This window comes from Bufo gargarizans, chromosome 2, assembly GCF_014858855.1.
Source record: "Bufo gargarizans isolate SCDJY-AF-19 chromosome 2, ASM1485885v1, whole genome shotgun sequence".
Lineage (NCBI taxonomy): Eukaryota > Metazoa > Chordata > Amphibia > Anura > Bufonidae > Bufo > Bufo gargarizans.
In genome coordinates, this window is record NC_058081.1 from 530,834,346 (window position 1) to 530,855,603 (window position 21,258).

Sequence of the window (21,258 nt, forward strand, 5' to 3'; positions counted from 1 at the left end):
GGATCCGATCCAGTTTAATTAACAACAAAACAATATAACCAATGAATTATGAACCTACCAGAAAGTCAGTGGAAGTCTGGAACGTGGCTGTGGGCTGGCTGCCTTCTGTCTGTGGGCGGCAGGCCTTCCCTGGCGCTGCTGTCAGAGTCAGACTAGGCTCTAGGCTCTGGGCTGTGGCTGGCTGCCAAATGCCAATGGTGCTTGCTTGCTTAATTGCTGCTTGCTCCTTGCCTCAAGTTCAATCCAGGGCAGGGGGCGGAGCCTGTGGCAACCTACGTCAGCCAGATGCTAGACGTGCCTGCCTGTGCCGTGCATGCCGCTGCTCCAGTCTTAAATCTCTTAAAGAGACAAGCAGCGCAGCGCAGGCACAGTCAGGTGAGTCAGCGACCGCCGGCGCACGGCGGGGGGCCCTCCACTTGACTCCAGACTTGACAATAGAATTATTCAATTAGTAGTTGCAGCCGGGCCGGCACTGGGGGCCCCTAAGGAGGCCAAACTAGAGACCGAGAGATTATTGCCAAAGAGAGTAAAACTAACCCTAAAATGTTCTTCAATTATATGAATGGTGAAAAGTATAAATCTGAAGGTGTCGGCCCTTTACAGAGTAATGAGGGGGAAATTGCAGAGAGCGATGAGGAGAAAGCAAAGCTATTAAATATTTATTTCTCCACTGTATTCACTGAAGAACAGGAAGAAGAACAGAGGCATCTTTAAAAGATTAAAATAGACAAATCGCCAGGACCAGATGGAATACACCCCTGTATCCTAAGATAATTAAGTAATGTCATGGCCGGACCCTTATTTCTGATATTTAAGGACTCTATACTGACAGGGAGTGTTCCACAGGATTGGCGCATAGCAAATGTGGTGCCAATATTCAAAAAGGGTCCAAAAACAGAGCCTGGAAACTATAGGCTGGTATGTTTATCATCTGTCGTGGGGAAACAGTTTGAAGGTTTTCTAAGAGATGCTATCTTGGAGCACCTCAATGAAAATAAGCAAATAACGCCATATCAGCATGGCTTCATGAGGGATCGTCATGTCAAACTAATCAGTTTCCATGAGAAGGTAAGTTCTAGACTTGACAGCGGCGAATCAATAGATTTTGTATACAGATATAGTAGAGTTAACGCTCATGCTTTATGAAATGTGTTATCTAAACGAAATGCGTTAAGCAAACACCTTCAATTGCTTTTCAATGGCTTTTGTTTCAAGATAACACGATGAGTTAAGAGATTTTAGTTAAAGGGGTTATCCAAGTTATTTTTTAGTTCATTCTATGTTCCTAACTAGGCAAATATAACAGCTTTCCAATTCAATCACTTTATCTCCGGTGCCTGGTTTCTCAGATTTCACTGAGGGTCACATGCCCTGTGATGTCAACTTCTCTCTCTGCTCTGATAAAGGTTGTTTACAAGCCTGTAAATGAGACGTCACTGTGCTGGCCACGCCCCCTTCACTGCCGTCTACTCTCTGCTAGGATTCTTAACCCCTTCAGCTGCACAGCTCTGCAGCAGGGACAATTTTGGGCACTGGAGCTGATATACTAGAGAGAGCATTACACAAGAAGGTAGGGGGAAGATCCTGTGTGTATTAGCACTGTCATTATACAGCTGGGACATGTAGTCCTACACATGCAATATGCTGCAGAGTCTCCCAGCACTCAGGGCAGCTCTTGTATCCACTCCCTTACCAGTGTCATTATACAGCTGGGACTTGTAGTCCTACACATACAACATGCTGCAGTCTCCCAGCAGGCAGACATGTCACTCAGGGCAGCTCTTGTATTCACTCCCTTAGCAGTGTCATTATACAGCTGGGACTTGTAGTCCTACACATACAACATGCTGCAGAGTCTCCCAGCAGGCAGACATGTCACTCAGGGCAGCTCTTATATTCACTCCCTTAGCAGAGCAGGGGGAGGGGCAGAGATTGTTTTCATTGCATGTAAACAAAGGGACAGAAAAGAACCAGGGAAATGAGGGGAAAAAAAATATTTTTTTGCATAAAACTTGCTTAGCTCAGTTATATATCAGATTTTCAGTGCTATATATTTTTTTTCATACTCGACTCCCTAGGCTTTAACACTCTTGGTCGTGATTCATTTTGTGAGCCAAACAGAATGCCTCCATACATTACAAGATCTCTCCCTATTTTAGAGTGCACTGGTTGGCTACAACCGATGGAAACAGACAACCTGGTGACGAGGCCTAAGAGTTGGTTTTAACCTGACTTCGTATCTGGGCTTCTCCAAAGATTTGACACTACTGCATAAAGGTTAGCATAAAATGAGAATGCTCGGACTGGGAGAAAACGTCTGTAAGTGGGTAATACTGGCTCATGATAGAAAAAAGGGTTGGTTATTAATGGTACACACTCAGAATGGGTCACTGTCACTAGTGGAGTACCGTAGGGGTAAGTATTTGGCCCCATCCTCTTCAATATATTTATTAATGATCTTGTAGAAGGCTTGCACAGTAAATTAGCAATTTTTGCAGATGACACTAAACTGTGTAAAGTAATTTACACGGAAGAGGACACTATACAGCTACAGGTGGATCTGGATAGATTGGAGGCTTGGGCAGATAAGTGGCAGATGAGGTTTAACACTGACAAAGGTAAGGTTATGCACAAGGGAAGGAATAATGCAAGTCACCCGTACATACTAAATGGTAAAACACTGGGTAACACTGACATGGAAAAGGACCTAGGAATTTTAGTGAACAGCAAACTAAGCTGTAAAAACCAGTGTCAGGCAGCTGCTGTCAAGGCCAATAAGATAATGGGTTGAATCAAAAGGGGCATAGATGCCTGTGATGAGAACATAGTCCTGCCACTTTACAAATCACTACTCAGACCACACATGGAGTACTGTGTACAGTTCTGGGCTCCTGTGAACAAGGCAGACATAGCAGAGCTGGAGAGGGTCCAGAGGAGGGCAACTAAAGTAATTACGGGAATGAGGGAATTACAGTACCCTGAAAGATTATCAAAATTAGGGTTATTCACTTTAGAAAAAAGACGACTGAGGGGAGATTTAACTACTGTGTATAAATATGTCAGGGGTCAGTACAGAGATCTCTCCCATCATCTATTTATCCCCAGGACTGTGACTGTGACGAGGGGACATCCTCTGCGTCTGGAGGAAAGAAGGTTTGTCCACAAACATAGAAAAGGATTCTTTACGGTAAGAGCAGTGAGACTATGGAACTCTCTGCCTGAGGAGGTGGTGATGGCGAGTACAATAAAGGAATTCAAGAGGGGCTTGGATGTATTTCTGGAGTGTAATAATATTACAGGCTATAGCTACTAGAGAGGGGTCGTTGATCCAGGGAGTTATTCTGATTGCCTGAATGGAGTTGGGAAGGAATTTTTTTCCCCTTAGGCTACATGCACACGACCGTATGTGTTTTGCGGTCTGCAAATTGCAGATCCGCAAAAAAAATGAATGACGTTCCGTATGGCATCCGTTTTTCTTTTTGCGGATCCGTTTATTTTATGGATCCATTGTAATAATGCCTATCCTTGTCCGCAAACTAGAAAAAATAGGACATGTACAATTTTTTTGCGGAGCAACGGAACGGACATACTGATGCGGACGGCACACGGTGTGCTGTCCGCATTTTTGCAGACCCATTGAAATAAATTGGTCCGCATCCTATCCGCAAAAAAAACTGATCGGGCACGGAAACAAAATACGGTCGTGTGCATGAGACCTTAAGTGGGGAAAATTGGCTTCTACCTCACAGTTTTCTTTTTTTTTACCTTCCTCTGGATCAACTTGCAGGATAACAGGCCGAACTGGATGGACAAATGTCTTCTTTCTGCCTTATGTACTATGTTACTATGTTACTATGAGTTGATTTTAGCGATCTGTCATTTAAAAGTTAAAAGTAAGTGGTTGCCGAGAACCAACATCACCATCATTGCAGACTAGGCCTGGAAAAGAGTCATGGCCACCTGAGAAGAGTCCTGGTTATTCATGAATTCCTGCTCTCCTGCCCACCTGCTGATGACTGACCGTCTTCTACCTAGTTTTCTCCCTTTCTGTCTAGAACTGCCAATCATCAGCGGATAGGCGGGGATTATGGATAACCAGGACTCTTCTCAGGTAGATTTTCCAGGCCTGGGCTGCAATGATTATGATGCTGGTTCTCGGCAACCACTTACTTTTAGCTCATGAGTGACACTCCACTGAGGGTACTTTCACACTTGCATTGTTTGATTCCGGCAGGCAGTTCCGTTGCCTGAACTGCCTGCCTGATCAGGCAAACTGTATGCAAACGCATGTCATTTTTCTGACTGACCAGGCATTTTTCTGACTGATCAGGATCCTGATCAGTCAGAAAAATGCCTGATCAGTCAGAAAAATGCATTGCAATACTGGATCCGTTTTTCCGGTGTCATCAGGCAAAACGGATCCGGTATTTATTTTTTTCACATTTTTAAAGGTCTACGCATGTGCAGACCGGAAGGATGGATCCGGAATTCCGGTATTTTGAATGCCGGATCCGGCACTAATACATTCTTATGGGGAAAGATGCCGGATCCTGTGACGGAACTTTATGCCGGAAAAGAAAAACGCTAGTGTGAAAGTACCCTGAAATCAGCATTTCTGTCCCCATTTTATGCTGCCCTCATTTAGGTCAGCATAAAGTTGATGAACGGTTCCCTTTAAGGGATTAAATTAATTGTAGGTGCTTTTAGCTTGTGATGGCCAAACTGATTGAGTTTAATTAAAGGGGTTATCTCACGAAAAATATTGTCTATAGTTAAATCCGGTTCATAATTATAAAAATTTGTATTTACACTTTTTTTTTTAAGAAATAAAGTAAATATGTGATCATTATATTTTTATGGTTTTTGTAGGTTCTCACATTTATTTTCTGTTTCTTTAGAGAATTTTGAGGCATTTGGTTTTTTCCCTCCGGGAGTTTCTTGATGTGACAAAACTTACTGTTTATATCTGAGACACAGAGACAGATCTTTAAAAAGGAGAAATCCTGGGAAAAAAATCCTAATATTCCCCTAACTCCAGAAAAACGTCCCATGTGTGATATGAAGGGTGGGGATGATGAGCGTGATAAGAAGGACAGGGATGAGGTTGATAAGGATGGAGAGGATGAGCAGAGAGGGGATTGATGTGGTTCTATGAGTGCTGGTGAGAAGGATACTGAAAGCTGGTGATGATGTTAGCAAGGGTTGGTGAGGAGGATGAGGGTTGTAAGGATGTTGAAAGCTGGGAGGGGGTGAGGATAATGAGTGCTGGGGAAGGGGGGTTACGAGGTTCGGCAGTGGCTCCTGTGATGTCATCGCTCTATTTATATATTCCAGAGCTGCAGGAAATTCCACAGCTTGGAGCCGTGATGTGTGTGGATCACCCACAGTCCCTGGGAACTATCATAACTGATGATGAGGGGGGAAATCGACTGACCCGAAAACATGAACCACATTAAACTATCCGTGCTGGGCAGCAAAGGAGCTGGAAAGTCTGGTAAGTATCACTGTGCAGAAGACCCGGTACCTGAGCACAGATACATTGGAAATGAAAGGCACAGAGCATGACCCATATTTATCAGCATACGGCACTATATACTCCACCAAGCACAACCTTTAGCTATGATTCCTATAGATCCAAGGATGGGGTTTTACAATATATTCCAAACTGGTCTTTACAGCGCTGATTGTGCGATTCCTCACCGGACGATTCATCGGAGAATACGCCTCCACCTCTGGTAAGAGAATGTGATGACTAGGTACATGTCCACCTCATGCTGTGACTCTAATGATTTCATTTATTAACAGAAAAAGAGTAATTAACCAGAGTCAAGGTTCCCCTGATGATTTTACGTAGTTTTTGCACTGCTGCATGGCTCCTACGGTCCCCAACTCATTATTGACATAGATGTTTATCTATGTGTTTATCTGTGTGATTACTTCCTGCCGCACTGCACTGTGAGTCCCAGCGCAGCGCAACATCTCCTGGTTTCTACTGTCTATCTTCTTATCCCTGCACCCGCCCCATCATACATATTCTGCCCCCTTAGGCCTCTTGCACACGACCGTATGGCTTTTTTAGTATTTTGCGGTCCGTAAAAAATACGGATGACGTCCGTGTGCATTCCCTTTTTTTGCGGAACGGAACAGCTGGCCCATGATAGAACAGTACTAGCCTTGTCCATTATGCGGACAATAATAGGACATGTTCTATCTTTGAACGAAACGGAAAAATGGAAATACGGAAATGGAAGGCATACGGAGTACCTTCCGTTTTATGTGCGGATCCATTGAAGTGAATAATCCGTAAACGGAACGCAAAAAATGGAACGCAAACAGAAAAAAAAGGCCTTAGCCAGTATTTCACATGGGAGGAGTTTTCTATGCTAAGTAGCATAGTGATTTGTCTCCCTTTGTTACAAAGCTCCATGCCCGGTGATGTCACAGGACAGGAGGGGCGTGGCTTAGCGCAATGTTGGCCAGGCTAGTTACCGCCCCTCCATCCACTCTGCATAATTAGTTAGGCTGTCGGTGACGTCACCGGGCTCCCTGAGCAGCGGAAGAAGAGGCTGTGCTCGCCTCCAAGAGACCCGGTACGTCACTTCCGGCTAAGAATTTCCTATATCAAAACGGGGCTTCAGAAATATGTGGCAAAGGTAGGACATGCATGTATGTAATATGTATGTCACTCTAGTACTATTACGCCAAGGTCCCCAATCCCAGACAACCCCTTTAACGAGGTGAATAATCCAAAGTAGATCCACAGCCCCCGTGTAAATCATCAGCTATTACAGGGTATCAATAAACTAATCTTATCCAACAGTTCTGGCAATCCAAATTCTCAGTAATCAGGGATGGAACATGAGACTTTGATACTGGTTTCCTGATACCTGTTATGAGCTGATAAAGGGTTAAATGGTGGGTAACCATTACAGTCTGGAAATTACAACAATGGAGAAGTGTTAGGGTATATTTACACGCAGCAGTTTTTGTGGATGAAAATTTTGGCAACTGAAAATCTGTTGCATTCGTCTCTCAATGTTCTCTTCTCTTTAAATATGTGTCATATTAAGGCCTAAGGACTACATGGAGTGTTTGGTTGTAGGGCATCAAGTCCCACAAGCTGTCAACCAAAAAATGTGTGTGATTTGTCTGCAATTTACTGTCATGATAATATTTTACATATTTGATACGGCTGTAAAAAAAACAAAAAAACAACAACTGCCAAATAACAGTCAAGGTCACAAAAAAGTTGCACAGGTTTTAAATTGCAGTCTATGATACCAAAGTCACTTGTGATTTTCCAGCTGCTGTCAAAAACCCACCATTTTTAGCAATAGTCATGCCACAGTAGTGTTTTGTCGCCTGCTGCACCGTGACCACTTTAATTATCATGTTGTAATGCAGTCTTCATGTTCCATCACCAAAATTGCTGTTTGGCACTAACCGTATAGATACTTACATCAGGTTGAAAAAGATGCCATCAGGAACATTTAAAGTCTTCTATGCTGTGAATGTTAAACCCCTCAAGATTCTTAAAGAGATTCTGTCACCTCCCCTCAGCCAAAAAACGATTTAAAAGCAGCCATGCAGCACAGCTTACCTGGATTAAGCTGTGCTGTTTAATCTTGAAATCCGTCCAGCAGTTACTGCAAAAAACGACTTTGATCAATGAGGAAATGCGTCCTGAAGGTGCCCAGAGGGGCGTTTTTTTCTTCCTAGTGAGCCCAGTACCGCCCCTCTTTCAGTGCCCAGCCCGCCTTCCTTGTATTTTCTAACTGCCGCCCCCAGCCTGCCACAGCCTCTCCTGCCTCTCCTCCCCCTCCCTCACGCCGAACGAAGTCTCGCACAGGCGCAGTACCCACTGAGGGCTGCGCCTGTGCGATCATCAGGAGACTGAGGGCGGCAGCTTCATCTTCGTCACTGGGCATGCGCCGAGCCCAGTGACGTCCGATGCTCTCTCTTCCCTGCTGACTGAGGGAAGAGCGAGCATCGGACGTCACTGGGCTCGGCGCATGCCCAGTGACGAAGATGAAGCTGCCGCCCTCAGTCTCCTGCTGATCGCACAGGCGCAGCCCTCAGTGGGTACTGCGCCTGTGCGAGACTTCGTTCGGCGTGAGGGAGGGGGAGGAGAGGCAGGAGAGGCTGTGGCAGGCTGGGGGCGGCAGTTAGAAAATACAAGGAAGGCGGGCTGGGCACTGAAAGAGGGGCGGTACTGGGCTCACTAGGAAGAAAAAAACGCCCCTCTGGGCACCTTCAGGACGCATTTCCTTATTGATCAAAGTCGTTTTTTAAAGTAACTGCTGGACGGATTTCAAGATTAAACAGCACAGCTTAATCCAGGTAAGCTGTGCTGCATGGCTGCTTTTAAATCGTTTTTTGGCTGAGGGGAGGTGACAGAATCCCTTTAAGGATCTTGTACGAAAGGAGGGGGCTGTGTTCGCTCTATGTACATTTGATAGATCCCTATAAATGTGAACGACCTCTGTGGACAAGACACCACCCTCTTCTTGGATCTGTTAGGATCCATCATAACTATCATTACTATCATGCTCCCAGTGTGACCCGAGCCAGGTGTACCAGTATGTATGACCACATAACAAATTGCTTCACTCGGGTCCGCTTGGCCATATCATTAACTGACCAGGTAACAGACATTTTATATCTCAGCATACATAATCCATGTGTGAGGATTCGCTCTGGTAGTTAGGACTAGCGGATGCAGTATAGAGGCAAAGTAGACAGTTCTTGAATCAAACAGCGGTGTTTATTCACACATTGGTGTATCTCAAAATGCAGATAAGGTGTATCACAAAACGTAGGTGGCTTGGTGTCTGTTCACACACAAGGAAAGTCCATAAACAATAAAAGTCACCTTTTCTCCTGGGTGTTAATTCACACCCTGTTAGCAGTTCATCCTCATCAAGTCCATTGGCGGCCTGTTCGCCTTTAGAGGGGCCTGAGTCCTCCAGCCCGACTCAAACATTAAATCCCAGCACAGCCCTTAGTTCACAGCACACAGACTCCTGAGCTCCACTGTCAGAGGGAGGTAAATCCACCACACCTGGCAGTGCTGGCTGTTTTTTATGCCTGGCAAAACCCGGCCTGGAACAGGGGGAGTAGTCACCTACCCAGCACTTTGACTACTCCCAGTAAGAGCCATCCTGGATCAGCTATGACAGCCATGCTAAATCTCATGGTGTGAATTAGCAATAGCTGCTGCTGACACATAAAATACTGGCTCTTACTTCACCGAGGCCAGGAACCTCGGTGACACATACCTTCCATCCACGATGATTCCAGGTACCTTCTTACACATGGTAGACCATTCATTTTTCTGTGCATCATTTTCAGAGTGTATCTACAACAAGCAGGTGACTGTGGATGGCAAGACAACCAATGTGGAGATATACGACCCATGTACCCAGGTAATGTGGGTTGACCTCTACTCTCAGACAATGTTGGGATGGCCTCATATCTCAGTCAATGTGAGGGTGAAATTTGTATTCAGGTAATGTGCTGGGAATGACTTCTCTTCTCACTTGATGGTAAGGGACATGACCAATATTAGGACATGACCAATAATTAGTTAAAGGGAACAGGAGATTATGGATAACCATGACTCTTCTAAAGTAGATTTTACTCTTTTCTAGGCCTGGGCTGCAATGATTAAGATGCTGGTTCTCGGCAGCCACTTACTTTTAGCTCATGAGTGACACACCGCTGAAATCAGCATTTCTGTCACTATTTTATGCTGCCCTCAGTGAGGTCAGCATAAAGATGATGACAGGTTCCCTTTAATGTGACCTCTACTCTCGGGTAAACTGGGGGTGATTTCTCAAGTGGCCATGACCTCTAGGCGCAAGCAATGTGGAGATGACCTCTTCTACATGTGTCTCACAAATGATATATTTCACATTGCAGCCTATTAAGCAGAATCCTCCTCTGAGTGAGGAACTGAGCAGAGCAGATGGCTTCCTTGTTGTATATGATATCAGTCACAGATCAACCTTCATTTTTGCCAAGACATTGATCTGCAGCCTGCGGGACTCGCAATTCAAAAGTTGTAAAAGGTAAGAAATACTAAAGACTGCAAATAATGGAGTTAAGAACGAGTCCACCATCTTCTCTGAGCTGATGTTGTGCTGATTGTCGTGTGCAGTCAAAGCACAAGGCAAACACCAGTCTGAGATAGAATGTAGGTGGAGCAAAGGATAAGCCACAAAAATGGGAGTGAGAGGTTCTGGATTATGTAAGGTGTGCACATATTGAATATCCCAACTCACACACAAGACTTTGCATACTGTATGTAGAAAAATATATGATTGTTCTGAACCCCGTGCTCTCTATGTAGTCAAGCTGCATACCAAACAGGACCAACTGTGCCCACCTGCATCCAGCTACTGTCCTCCCAGGTAGTTACGACCACCTTTAGAACTACCCACATGCCCAATCCAAGGATCCTGTGCCCCCCTCATCAAAACGAGCAACTCTTCCGCAAAGCTTTTAATATGCTAGATGTGACCTATGATAACTACACCCCTGGGCACATGTACTGTTGCAACCTTGCCTTACAAAGCAATACCAAATTTTTAAGACTCCTTAGGTCTCTTCATCAGGCATGGTACCATACCTAATGAAGAGAACTTGAAAAGCTTACTGCTAACTATTATACAGTTATAGAAGAAGCAGGAACTATGGAGAACCTGGATACTGGATTAGGCCCAGTGTGTCTGCCTACACCCATCTATCCCCACTAGGTAGCCATTTGTTGCACCAGACCAAACTGCACGAAGCTCATATTACTTGTGATGTAGACTATAGTTGCCACAGGAAAAAGTCACATTCATGGGAGAGATAATTTGTGGTTGGGAATGATAACAGATACCAAGATACAACATTCCAGGACATGAGCGCAGCACTGGAGGAGTCTTGGAGATAGCAGTAGGAGGTTGTGGTTGAGGACAGATACATCTATTGTGTTTTTCATTACAGAGATACGGAGGCAGCAGTGTTCTTAATTGGCAATAAGCAGGACCTCTGCCATGTCAGGGAGGTAGCATTAGAAGAAGGGCAAGTCGCAGCTCTGGAGTACAGATGTCAGTTCTTTGAGTTGTCTGCAGCTGAACAATACCAGGAAGTTGCCGACATGTTCACATCCATCATGAGAAAGATTCTCCACAACATCAAGATCAAGGAGAAGCAAAGGCCAAGCGGCTCCAAGTCCATGGCCAAACTGATCAACAACGTGTTTGGCAAGAGACGTAAATCTGTGTGAGGAGGATATGGGCACTGACCACTGCTGTGTGAAGAGAATTCTGATGGAGTCACTACGTACATACATAACATTATCTAACATGTACTGATTCCAAGTTATGCCTTGTATTATGCTCCAGAGCTTCACTCACTGTTTTTCTGCTGGAGTCACTTTGTATATACTGTATATTGCATGCCCTATCCTGTACTGATCCTTAATTACATCCTGTATTATACTCCAGAGCTATGTTCACTATTCTGCTGGTGGACTATGGTGTCACTGTGTACATACATTACACTACGTACTTATCATAAAAGGAGAGAACATATAAAGGACAGATACAACTGTAGGGGTACCCCTTATCTTCTACTGAATTACATCCTGTATTATACTTTACAGCTGCATTCAGTATTCTTCTGGTGAAGTCACTGTGCACCTACAGTACATTGCTTCAGTTATCCTCTACAGATGGATCTGGATAGATTAGAGGCTTGGGCAGAGAATTGGCAGATGAGGTTTAACGCTGACAAATGTCAGGTTATGCACATGGGAAGGAATAATGCAAGTCACCTGTACATACTAAATGGTAAAACATTGTGCTGTAATAAGTGGGGGTCCCAGTGGTCTGATTGCCACAGATCAGATATCAGTTATACTGTGGTTAAGTGATAATTGTCAATCATGGTACAACATCTTTAACCCCTCCTCGACCAGTGCCGTACTAGTACAGTACAGTGTTGGCCAGATCTTTAAAGATGCCGCCCACTCCTTAGCAGAGCAGATGACATAGTCACGGGTTGTCTGCTGTTTCATACAGCAGACACCCGCAGCTTATGTCTGCGACTGCCAATAATGCCATCTGTGCGCGTGCAAACTCGGAGGTGAGCACATCCGGTTATTCTCCGTCTCCCTCCGGCGGCGAACGGAGGAGCCGGAGCTGGTATGCAGCAGCCCCTGTCATAGACAATGACAGGAGGCTGCTGCCTAGTGTTTCCTATGGGGCCCCTGTCTATATCAGGGCTCCATAGGAAACTGGTATTCTCATAGACTCCAATGCATTGGAGTCTATGACAAATGTACTAATCTAATGATTGCTTAGTATAGTTCCCTATGGGAACTATAAAAAAGTGTAAAAAAGAAATAAAATGTTTTTAAAAATAAAATATAAAGATTCAAACCGCCACCCTTCCATACCAAAAAAACTAAAAAAATACACATCATGGGTATCGCCACGAGTGAAAAAAGTCAAAATAGCTGATTCAACATTTTTTGTCGCTTCATTTAAAAAAAAAAAAAAAAGTGATCAAAAAGTCTTACACACCCTAAAATGATATCAATGAAAAGTACAGATCGCCCCACAAAAAATGGACTATGATGAAAATGTAAAACAGATTTTTTTCCATGGTTTTTATTATTTTATCAGTATCAAAACGCAAAAAAACTATACATATAAGGTATCGCTGGATTTGTACTGACCTGTAGAATGAAAGTAACTGGTCAGTTTTATTGTGTATTGAACATTGTAAATAAAAAACACGCAAAACTGCGGCAGAATTGCTTTGTTTTCCAATTCCATTTAGAATTTATTTCCTGCTTCCCACTACATCATATGCAATATTAAATGGTGGCATTGGAAAGTACAAAAAACAAGCCCTCATACGGCTATGTGAATGAAAAAATATAAAAGTTATGTCTCTAGGAATGCAGGGAGCGCAAAACGAAAACTCAAAAACCTCTAGGGTAGAAAGAGTTAAAGGATAGGTCATCAATATCTGATTGACAGAGCTCCGATTCTTGCCACTAGAGCAGATCAGCTCTCTGAAGAGGCTGCAGCGCTCTGGTGAGAGCTGCGGCCTCCTCCTAGGCCATTGATATCACATTCATCAGTCACACGACCTAGCCACAGCTTAGTCCTATTCAAGTGAATGGCCCTTGGCTGCAGTACCATGCACAGCCACTATACAGTGAATGGCGTTGTGCTTGGCAGGCTGTGAAGAGGCTGCAGGGCGCACAAGATCAATGTTAACAGCTGTGTGAAGGTCAGTGTTTTGCAGGACAAGCTGTATAAAAATTATTGGTGAGGTAGATGTTTTTAGGGTTTTTCTTGTACAGGATTCACTATGTGGTAAAAATTACACATGAAGCACCTCCTAACATGGGTATAATGGATGTTGGGTCTTCGATGATAGTGCTAACTCAGGAGCTGAGTGGGAACCATAGCCACCGAGCACCTTCTGTTTTACACAGCAGACATTGGCAGAGTCCATGACTGGCTATAATGCCGATCACTAAATTTGAATCCCTCAGATGCTGCGGTCAATTATGATCATGGCATCTGAGTGGTCAATTACTAGGAGCCAGGGGCATACATAGAAATCACTGGGCCCCATAGCAAGAATCCAAATTGGGCCCTCATTCCCCTTTTATAGTCCCTCCCACTAACCAGTCCAGGCCTCTCCGTTTGTTCCATGAACTATGCTTGCTGCTGGGTTTTACAATTTATGCCATCAGGGCCGAATTGGGATTACAAAATAGCCCTGGCACACAAAATAATATAAAGGTATAATAGGTGCAGTGTGTACAGATCTATAGTATATATAGCAGAGTACTGATATATGTGGTATAATAAATGCAGTGTGTACAGGTATATAGTATATACCATAGTGTACTGATATGTGAGGTACAGGGTATAATAGATGCAGTGTGCACAGGTATATAGTTAATACAGCAGTGTATTGACGTGAGGTATGAGGTATAAATTACAGCTCGTACCTCACATATCAGTCCACTGCTGTATATACAATATATCTAGTACACACTTTATCTATACCTCGTACCTAACATATCAGTTCACTGCTGTTTATACTACAGTCCTGATCAAAAGTTTAAGACCACTTGAAAAAATCATATTTAGCATGGCTGGATCTTAACAAGGTTCCAAGTAGAGCTTCAACATGCAACAAGAAGAAATGAGAGTGAGACAAAACATTTTTTGAGCATTCAATTTAAATGAAAACAACGAATAAACTGAAACAGGCTCTTTTTCAGCTGATCAAAAGTTTAGGACCACACCTCCAAAAAAAACTAAACCCCCCAAAACAGAAATCCAACTTCCAAACATGAACTCAGTAATGAGTAGCTCCGCTGTTATTGTTGATCACTTCAAAAAAATTGTTTCAGCATGCTTGATGCAAACGTTTCCATGAGGTGAGTGGGAACATTTCTCCAAGTGGTGAAGACGGCTGCACGAAGGCCATCTACTGTCTGGAACTGTTGTCAATTTTTGTAAACTTCCCTTGCCATCCATCCCTAAAGGTTCTCAATTGGATTTAGATCAGGGGAACACGCAGGATGGGCCAAAAGAGTGATGTTATTCTCCTGGAAGAAGTCCCTTGTCCTGCGGGCATTGTGTACTGTAGCGTTGTCCTGTTGAAAAACCCAGTCGTTAGCACACAGACGAGGGCCCTCAGTCATGAGGAATGCTCTCTGCAACATCTGGACATAGCCTGCGGCCGTTTGACGCCCCTGCACTTCCTGAAGCGCCATTGTTCCACTGAAGGAAAAAGCACCCCAGACCATAATGGCGCCCCCTCCACTGTGGCGCGTAGAAAACATCTCAGGTGGGATCTGCTTGTCATGCCAGTAACGTTGGAAACCATCAGGACCATCAAGGTTAAATTTTTTCTCATCAGAGAATAAAACTTTCTTCCACCTTTGAATGTCCCATGTTTGGTGCTCTCTTGCAAAGTCCAAACGAGCAGTTCTGTGGCGTTCAAGGAGACGGGATCTTTGAAGACATTTTTTGTTTTTGAAGCCCTTCAGTCTCAGATGCCGTCTGAGGGTTATGGGGCTGCAGTCAGCACCAGTAAGGGCCTTAATTTGGGTTGAGGATCGTCCAGTGTCTTGACGGACAGCCAATTGGAACCTCCGGCTCAGTGCTGGTAAAATTTTTCTGGGTCTTCCACTTGACTTTTTTGTTCCATAACCCTCAGGATCATTTAAGAAATTCCAAATGACTGTCTTACTGTGTCCCACCTAAGCAGCAATGGCGCGCTGTGAGAGACCCTAGTTATGCAGTTCAACAACCCGACGACGTTCAAAAAGGGAGAGTTTTTTTGCCTTTGCCATCACAAGGTGTGACTACCTGACAGAAAATGACAATGAATCCACATCTTTGCACAGATTTGGCCTTTTAAAGGCATGTGGTCCTAAAATTTGGATCAGCTGAAAAACAGCCTGTTTCAGTTTCGTTGTTATTTTCAATTAATTGAATGCTCAAAAAATGTTTTGTCTCCCTCTCATTTCTTCTTGTTGCATGTTGAAGCTCTACTTGGAACCTTGTTAAGATCCAACAATGTAAAATATGATTTTTTGCCATTTTTCAAGTCTTAAACTTTTGATCAGGACTGTATATATCTGTACACACTGCATATATTATACCTCGTACCTCAGTGGTCACTGTAACTGTCTGAAGTATTATACATGAGTGAGCAATGAGTAAAAACAGGGCATGGGGCAGGTGGGTAAATGACAAGAAGTAGAGGACCTCCTCTTGCCACTCTATTCCAGTCTGTATGGATGCAGAGCTGATTGTGAACTTCTAATACTTGCTGTTAGGGGTTGAAGAACCTGTGATGATGTCATTACAGGTCCTGGCAGATATACCTTTCAAAACTAGGAACTACACCATTTTTGGTGAAGTTCCTTTGCTAGATCCTGTGATGTTGAAGATAATGTCATCACAGGTCCTGGCAGATGCACTGTTCTAACCTGGGAACTACACTTTACACTGTACGGTTCCCTTACAGGACCTGCGATGACATCATCAAAGGTCCTTTAGCTTTAGAAAGATAGACAGGAGCAATTAGGGGGCGGGCCTCTCCTTCACTGTGAGCCCCTCTTCCTCCCGGGCCCCATAGCAGCTGCGTGGTCTGCCTATATACTGCTAGGAGCGCTTCCCTCTTCCTGCCCAAACAGATCCCCTGTGGTGAGATCACGGGAGCCTATTGTTTGTTATGGAAGTCTCAGTCCTCCTGAAGGCTCCGAGGCCTGTCATAGTGAAAATCCTATCAAGCCCTTCCTGTCACATCCTATGACTGCAGTCACACTTCTTATGTTGCATTAGTGTATATGGTGGGCATGTAGTTGGTACTATATACCACTGTATATAGGGGGATTGTAGCTGTCACTCTATATGGGGCATGGCTATAGCAGTATGAGGAGCTGTGGCTGTCTCTTTATTTGCACTCTCTTCCTGACATTATTACTGGGGCTCTGAAAGCATCTAGGGAGGTACACTGACTTCTGCCTGGGTAGGTATGGCCCCCCGCAGTGTGACTGGGCATTAGAAGATCATTGTTATGCTGTCAAATGATGAATCGACCCACAGGTTTAAATAAATTGTTTTATTCTGTTTCAATTTTTAACGCCCCTGCCTCCTCCAAATCCGCTCCAGACATCAGCACTCCAGAGAATGAGACATTGTATTAAGAAGGAGAGATAAATATCATACATTGTAACAATATGGAAAGAAGAGAATGATACATTGTAACGATATGGAGAGTTGAGAGCCATACATGGCAGCCATAGGAAGAGGAAAAATGCGATTATGCATTCAGGTTTCCTATTGCAGTTTTGAAAGCCAGGAGTAGATTCAAATAGAGGAAAAGACTCAATCTTCCCGTCATACATGTCCGCAGTTTGCGATCTACTCGTGTCTTTGGCTTCAAAAACTGCATCAAGCAACCTGAATGTATAAACTCAGCCAGCTGCCCCTACACAACGTGGCCCCAGTAGCGGGATCCACAAGCACAAGATTCAGTCCGCGCCTGTATATTGCGGACCTGCTATTTGAGGGCCGCAATACAGGCATGGGCCACACACATTCGTGTGCATGAGCCCTTGGGTTGCCTGTACATGGTGCAGCTAGGATAGGGTAACTGCATGCTGACTGCCTCTAATTTCTGGGCTGAACCTATACTTGTGGTTTAATCTGCAAGTAAGGCCTCATGCACACGGCCGTTGTTTTGGTCCACATCCGAGCCGCAGTTTTTGCGGCTCAGATGCGGACCCATTCACTTCAATGTGGCCGCAAAAGATGCGGACAGCACTCTGTGTGGTGTCCGCATCCGTTGCTCTGTTCCGTGGTCCGCAAAAAAATATATAACCTGTCCTATTCTTGTCCGCGTTTTGCAGACAAGCATAGGCAGTTATATTAATGGCTGTCCGTGCTATTCCGCAAATTTCAGAACACACACGGACGCCATCCATGTTTTGCGGATCCGCAGTTGGCGAACTGCAAAACACACAACGGTTTTGTGCATGAGGCCTAAAGTAAAGTTCGCCAGTTAGCGGTAATCTGCATATGGTTGCCGTGGTCCAGCTGCATTGTGTACAGGCATCTTCAGATTTTCTTTTCAGACAGATTTGCTCAGTCTTATTTTTAATGGGAAAAAATACCATTAAAACCGCTTGCGTTTTACAGATGCCATACCTGGTTCTAGCCACAGTTCTGCTGCAAAAACCACAGCAAAAACCATATGTATTAGGCTGGGTTCAGACCTGAGCGTTTTACAGCGCGTTCCTACGCGCTGTAAAACGCTCAACAGGCAAGAACCAATGATTCCCTATGGGAATGGTTCTCATCTGAGTGTTTTACAGCGCGTACGATCGCCCTGTAAAACGCCCGACGCCCCAAGAAGTACATGAGCTTCTTTGGGGCGTCTTGTCGCACGTTCTCGTACATAGACTTCAGCGGGAACACGCGACAATGGGCGTTCGCTTGTCTCTGTATGCGCGATTGCAAACGACCGTACATTCGCGCATACAGAGCACTCCATCGCGAACGCTCAGGTCTGAACCCAGCGTTAGGGCTTATGCACATGAGTGTGTGTGACCCGTGCTGTGGACCGCAAATAGCAGTCTGCAATGCATGGGCACCAGCCGAGTGCACGCCAATTGCAGATGAAATGGGTCCTCGATCCGCAAGATACATGTTCTGTTTTTGTGCGGTGCAGAATGTATTCTTTTGCAGTGCGGATGCACGGACTGAAATCCCACTGAAGTGCTTTGTAGTGCTTCTGTGGGCTTTCAATCCGTGCCTCTGCTCCGCATCGCTCCACATCTTTTGGACCGGGACCCATTCAATTCAATGAGTGTGATACGGAGTACACACGGCGGTGCCAGTATATTGCGGACCTGTTGTCGCTTGTGTGCATGAACCCTTAGGCCCCTTCCACACGGGCGAGAATTCCGTGTGGGTGCAATGCGTGAGGTAAACGCATTGCACCCGCACTGAATCCGGACCCATTCACTTCAATGGGTCTGTTCAGATGAGCGGTGATTTTTATGCATCACTTGTGCGTTAGGTGAAAGCATGTTCTATATTCTGCGTTTTTCATGCAACGCAGGCCCCATAGAAATTAATGGGAATGCGTGAAAATCACATACCATCCGCAAGCAAGTGCGGATGCAATGCGATTTTAACGCATGGTTGCTAGGAGAAGATGTTAGTAAATTGATAAAAGTCAATTTACTGTATTATTTTCCCTTGTAACATGGTTATAAAGGAAAATAATAGCATTCTTCATACAGAATGCTTACTAAAATGTGGCTTGAGGGGTTAAATAAATAAATAAAAATTAACTCACCTCATCTTGTTGTTCATGCAGGCGGCATGTCTTCTTTCTTCTTCTTTCAGGACCTGCAAAAGGACCTTTGATGATAAATCGCGCTCACCACATGGTGCTGAATGAAGATAGAAGGATCTTCTATCTTCAATCAGCAGGACCTGCGCTGAAGTCACCGACAGTGTTCCCTGTAAGCTGCGCGGGCGCGCGGCCGCGCAGCTTCCTTTATGCCTCCGCTCAGCACCTCTGCTGGCCCGCTCACTGCTGCTGCCCGGACTTTATGTAAGGGGCTCGGGGCCTGTCTGTGCAATTTATTTTTATAACGCCTACAGTGCGATTGGCCGGCTGCGCTACCGGCCCAGTGCGCACATTAAGTAACCCATACCCTCTCCGGTGCTGCGCCTGCGCCTGCGCCACCAGCTGTGACAGTGCGAGACTCGGCACTGAGGTCACAGGTCTCGCAGGATCACGCGGGATGACTGAATGGCGGGATGACTGAATGGCGCGGCGCCGGAGAGGGTATGACGGGATTGTTCTGACAGATGAGTGGAGCAGAGTAGGTATTTTTATTTATGTATGCACACACACCGGCTTCATAGGGAGGGGGGGGGGGGGGCACGCCGCACTTGAATTCAGAAAAGGGAGCCCACGCCGGCCATATGAGGGCAGGCCCACTGGCAGCAAATCCTTCATTATCATGGAATATATACAGAGATGGAGAGAGGGGCAAAATAATGAAATATATACAGAGAGGTGCAGTGTAGGGACACCGTGTAGGGCATGGATGTCAAACTCATGGCCCTCCAGATGTTGCAAAACTACAACTCCCATCATTCCCTGATAGCTGTAGTATGCCCAGGCATGATGGGAGTTGTAGTTTTGCAACAACTGGAGGGCCACGAGTTTGACATCCCTGGTGTAGGGGTTATACTGTTTATTGTACAGCATGGCACAGGGGTTATATTGTCATTTGCTGTACAGTATACTGTACATTATAATCCCTGTACCATGCCGTACAATATACAGTATAGTTCATACACCGTGCCGTACAATATACAGTATAGTTCATACACTATGCCGTACAATATACAGTATAGCTCATACACTATGCCGTACAATATACAGTATAGCTCATACACTATGCCGTACAATATACAGTATAGTTCAGATACCATGCCGTACAATATACAGTATACCACCTACACTGGGGGATTATTGTGTATATTGTACGGCATGGTGTATGAATTATAATGTATATTATACGTCATGGTGTATGGATTATATTGTGCAGCACGGTGTATGAACTATACTGTTCATTATCATGATTAAGGACCAGCATGTAAATGTCCGAAATGCATAGATTTGACTGCCCTGCATATGTGGAAGTTTTAATACCGCTGTGAATAAAGTATTCCCTGCTATCAAGAGCTGGATTTTCTCTCTTTTCTTCATGAACTATACTGTATATTGTACGGCATGGTGTATGGATTATAACGTACATCGTACAGCATGGTGTAGGGATTATAACGTACATCGTACAGCATGGTGTAGGGATTATAATGTACATCATATTGCATGGTTTTGGGGTTATATTGTATATTGTACAGCATGGTGCATGAACTATACTGTATATTGTACGGCACTGTGTATGAACTATACTATATATTGTACGGCATGGTGCAGCGGTTACACTGTATTGTACGGCATGGTGCAGAGGTTACACTGTATTGTACGGCATGGTGCAGAGGTTACACTGTATGCTCTTTGATGTGACACTTATCTTAGGTTTTCCTAGCGCCCACCTTTGATGGCGCTGTGCCCAGCTCTGAGCCGACCCCGCTCAGCAGCTGCCAAGGCTTAGAGGGAACACTGGTCACCGAGCGCGATTACGTCATCAAAGGTCCTTTTGCAGGTCCTGAAAGAAGAAGAAAAAAGACATGCCGGCTGCAGGAACAACAGGATGAGGTGAGTTAATTATTATTATTATTTTTTAAACCCTCAAGCCACATTTTGTATTAGATATGCTATTATTTTCCTTTATAACCATGTTATAAGGGAAAATAATAAAATGAATAGAACACCTAACCCAAACCCGAACTTCAGTGAAGAAGTCCGGGTTCGGATCTGGGTACCACATAAATTTTTTTCTCACACACGTGCAAAACGCATTGCACTCGCGCGGAAAAAACGGAACATTGGAACGCAATCGCAGTCAAAACTGAATGCAATTGCGTACCTACTCGCGCGGGTTTCCCGCAATGCACACGAGACGCATCTGGAGAAAATCGCCCGTGTGAAAGAGGCCTTAGGCCAAGTTCACACTTCAGTTATTTAGTCAGTTATTTCCATCAGTTAGGACTCATACACATGACTGTT

The 21,258-nt window shown here is 44.6% G+C and overlaps 1 protein-coding gene across 2 annotated transcripts; it reads left to right on the plus strand.

Annotated features, from left to right (window-relative positions):
* Positions 1-5,099: 5,099 nt before the first annotated feature.
* RERGL (RERG like) lies at positions 5,100-12,555 on the plus strand. 2 transcript variants are annotated; one of them, XM_044278038.1, is made up of 6 exons: positions 5,100-5,161; positions 5,335-5,494; positions 5,679-5,735; positions 9,352-9,425; positions 9,922-10,070; positions 10,993-12,554. In XM_044278038.1, the coding sequence occupies exons 2-6, from the start codon at positions 5,443-5,445 to the stop codon at positions 11,273-11,275; spliced, it is 615 nt and encodes a 204-aa protein (XP_044133973.1). In that variant the 5' UTR covers positions 5,100-5,161; positions 5,335-5,442; the 3' UTR covers positions 11,276-12,554. The 2 variants fall into 2 exon arrangements, with proteins under 2 accessions (XP_044133973.1, XP_044133974.1); XM_044278039.1 differs by lacking the exon at positions 5,679-5,735 and having other exon boundaries at positions 10,993-12,555.
* Positions 12,556-21,258: the final 8,703 nt, after the last annotated feature.

Bases quoted from the DNA above. Each gene is read 5' to 3' on its own strand.
- RERGL (XM_044278038.1), top strand. From the start codon at position 5,443: ATGAACCACATTAAACTATCCGTGCTGGGCAGCAAAGGAGCTGGAAAG. The intron at 5,495-5,678 runs GTAAGTATCACT...TGGTCTTTACAG, and splicing joins CAAAGGAGCTGGAAAGTCTG to CGCTGATTGTGCGATTCCTC. The intron at 10,071-10,992 runs GTAAGAAATACT...TTTTCATTACAG, and splicing joins CAATTCAAAAGTTGTAAAAG to AGATACGGAGGCAGCAGTGT.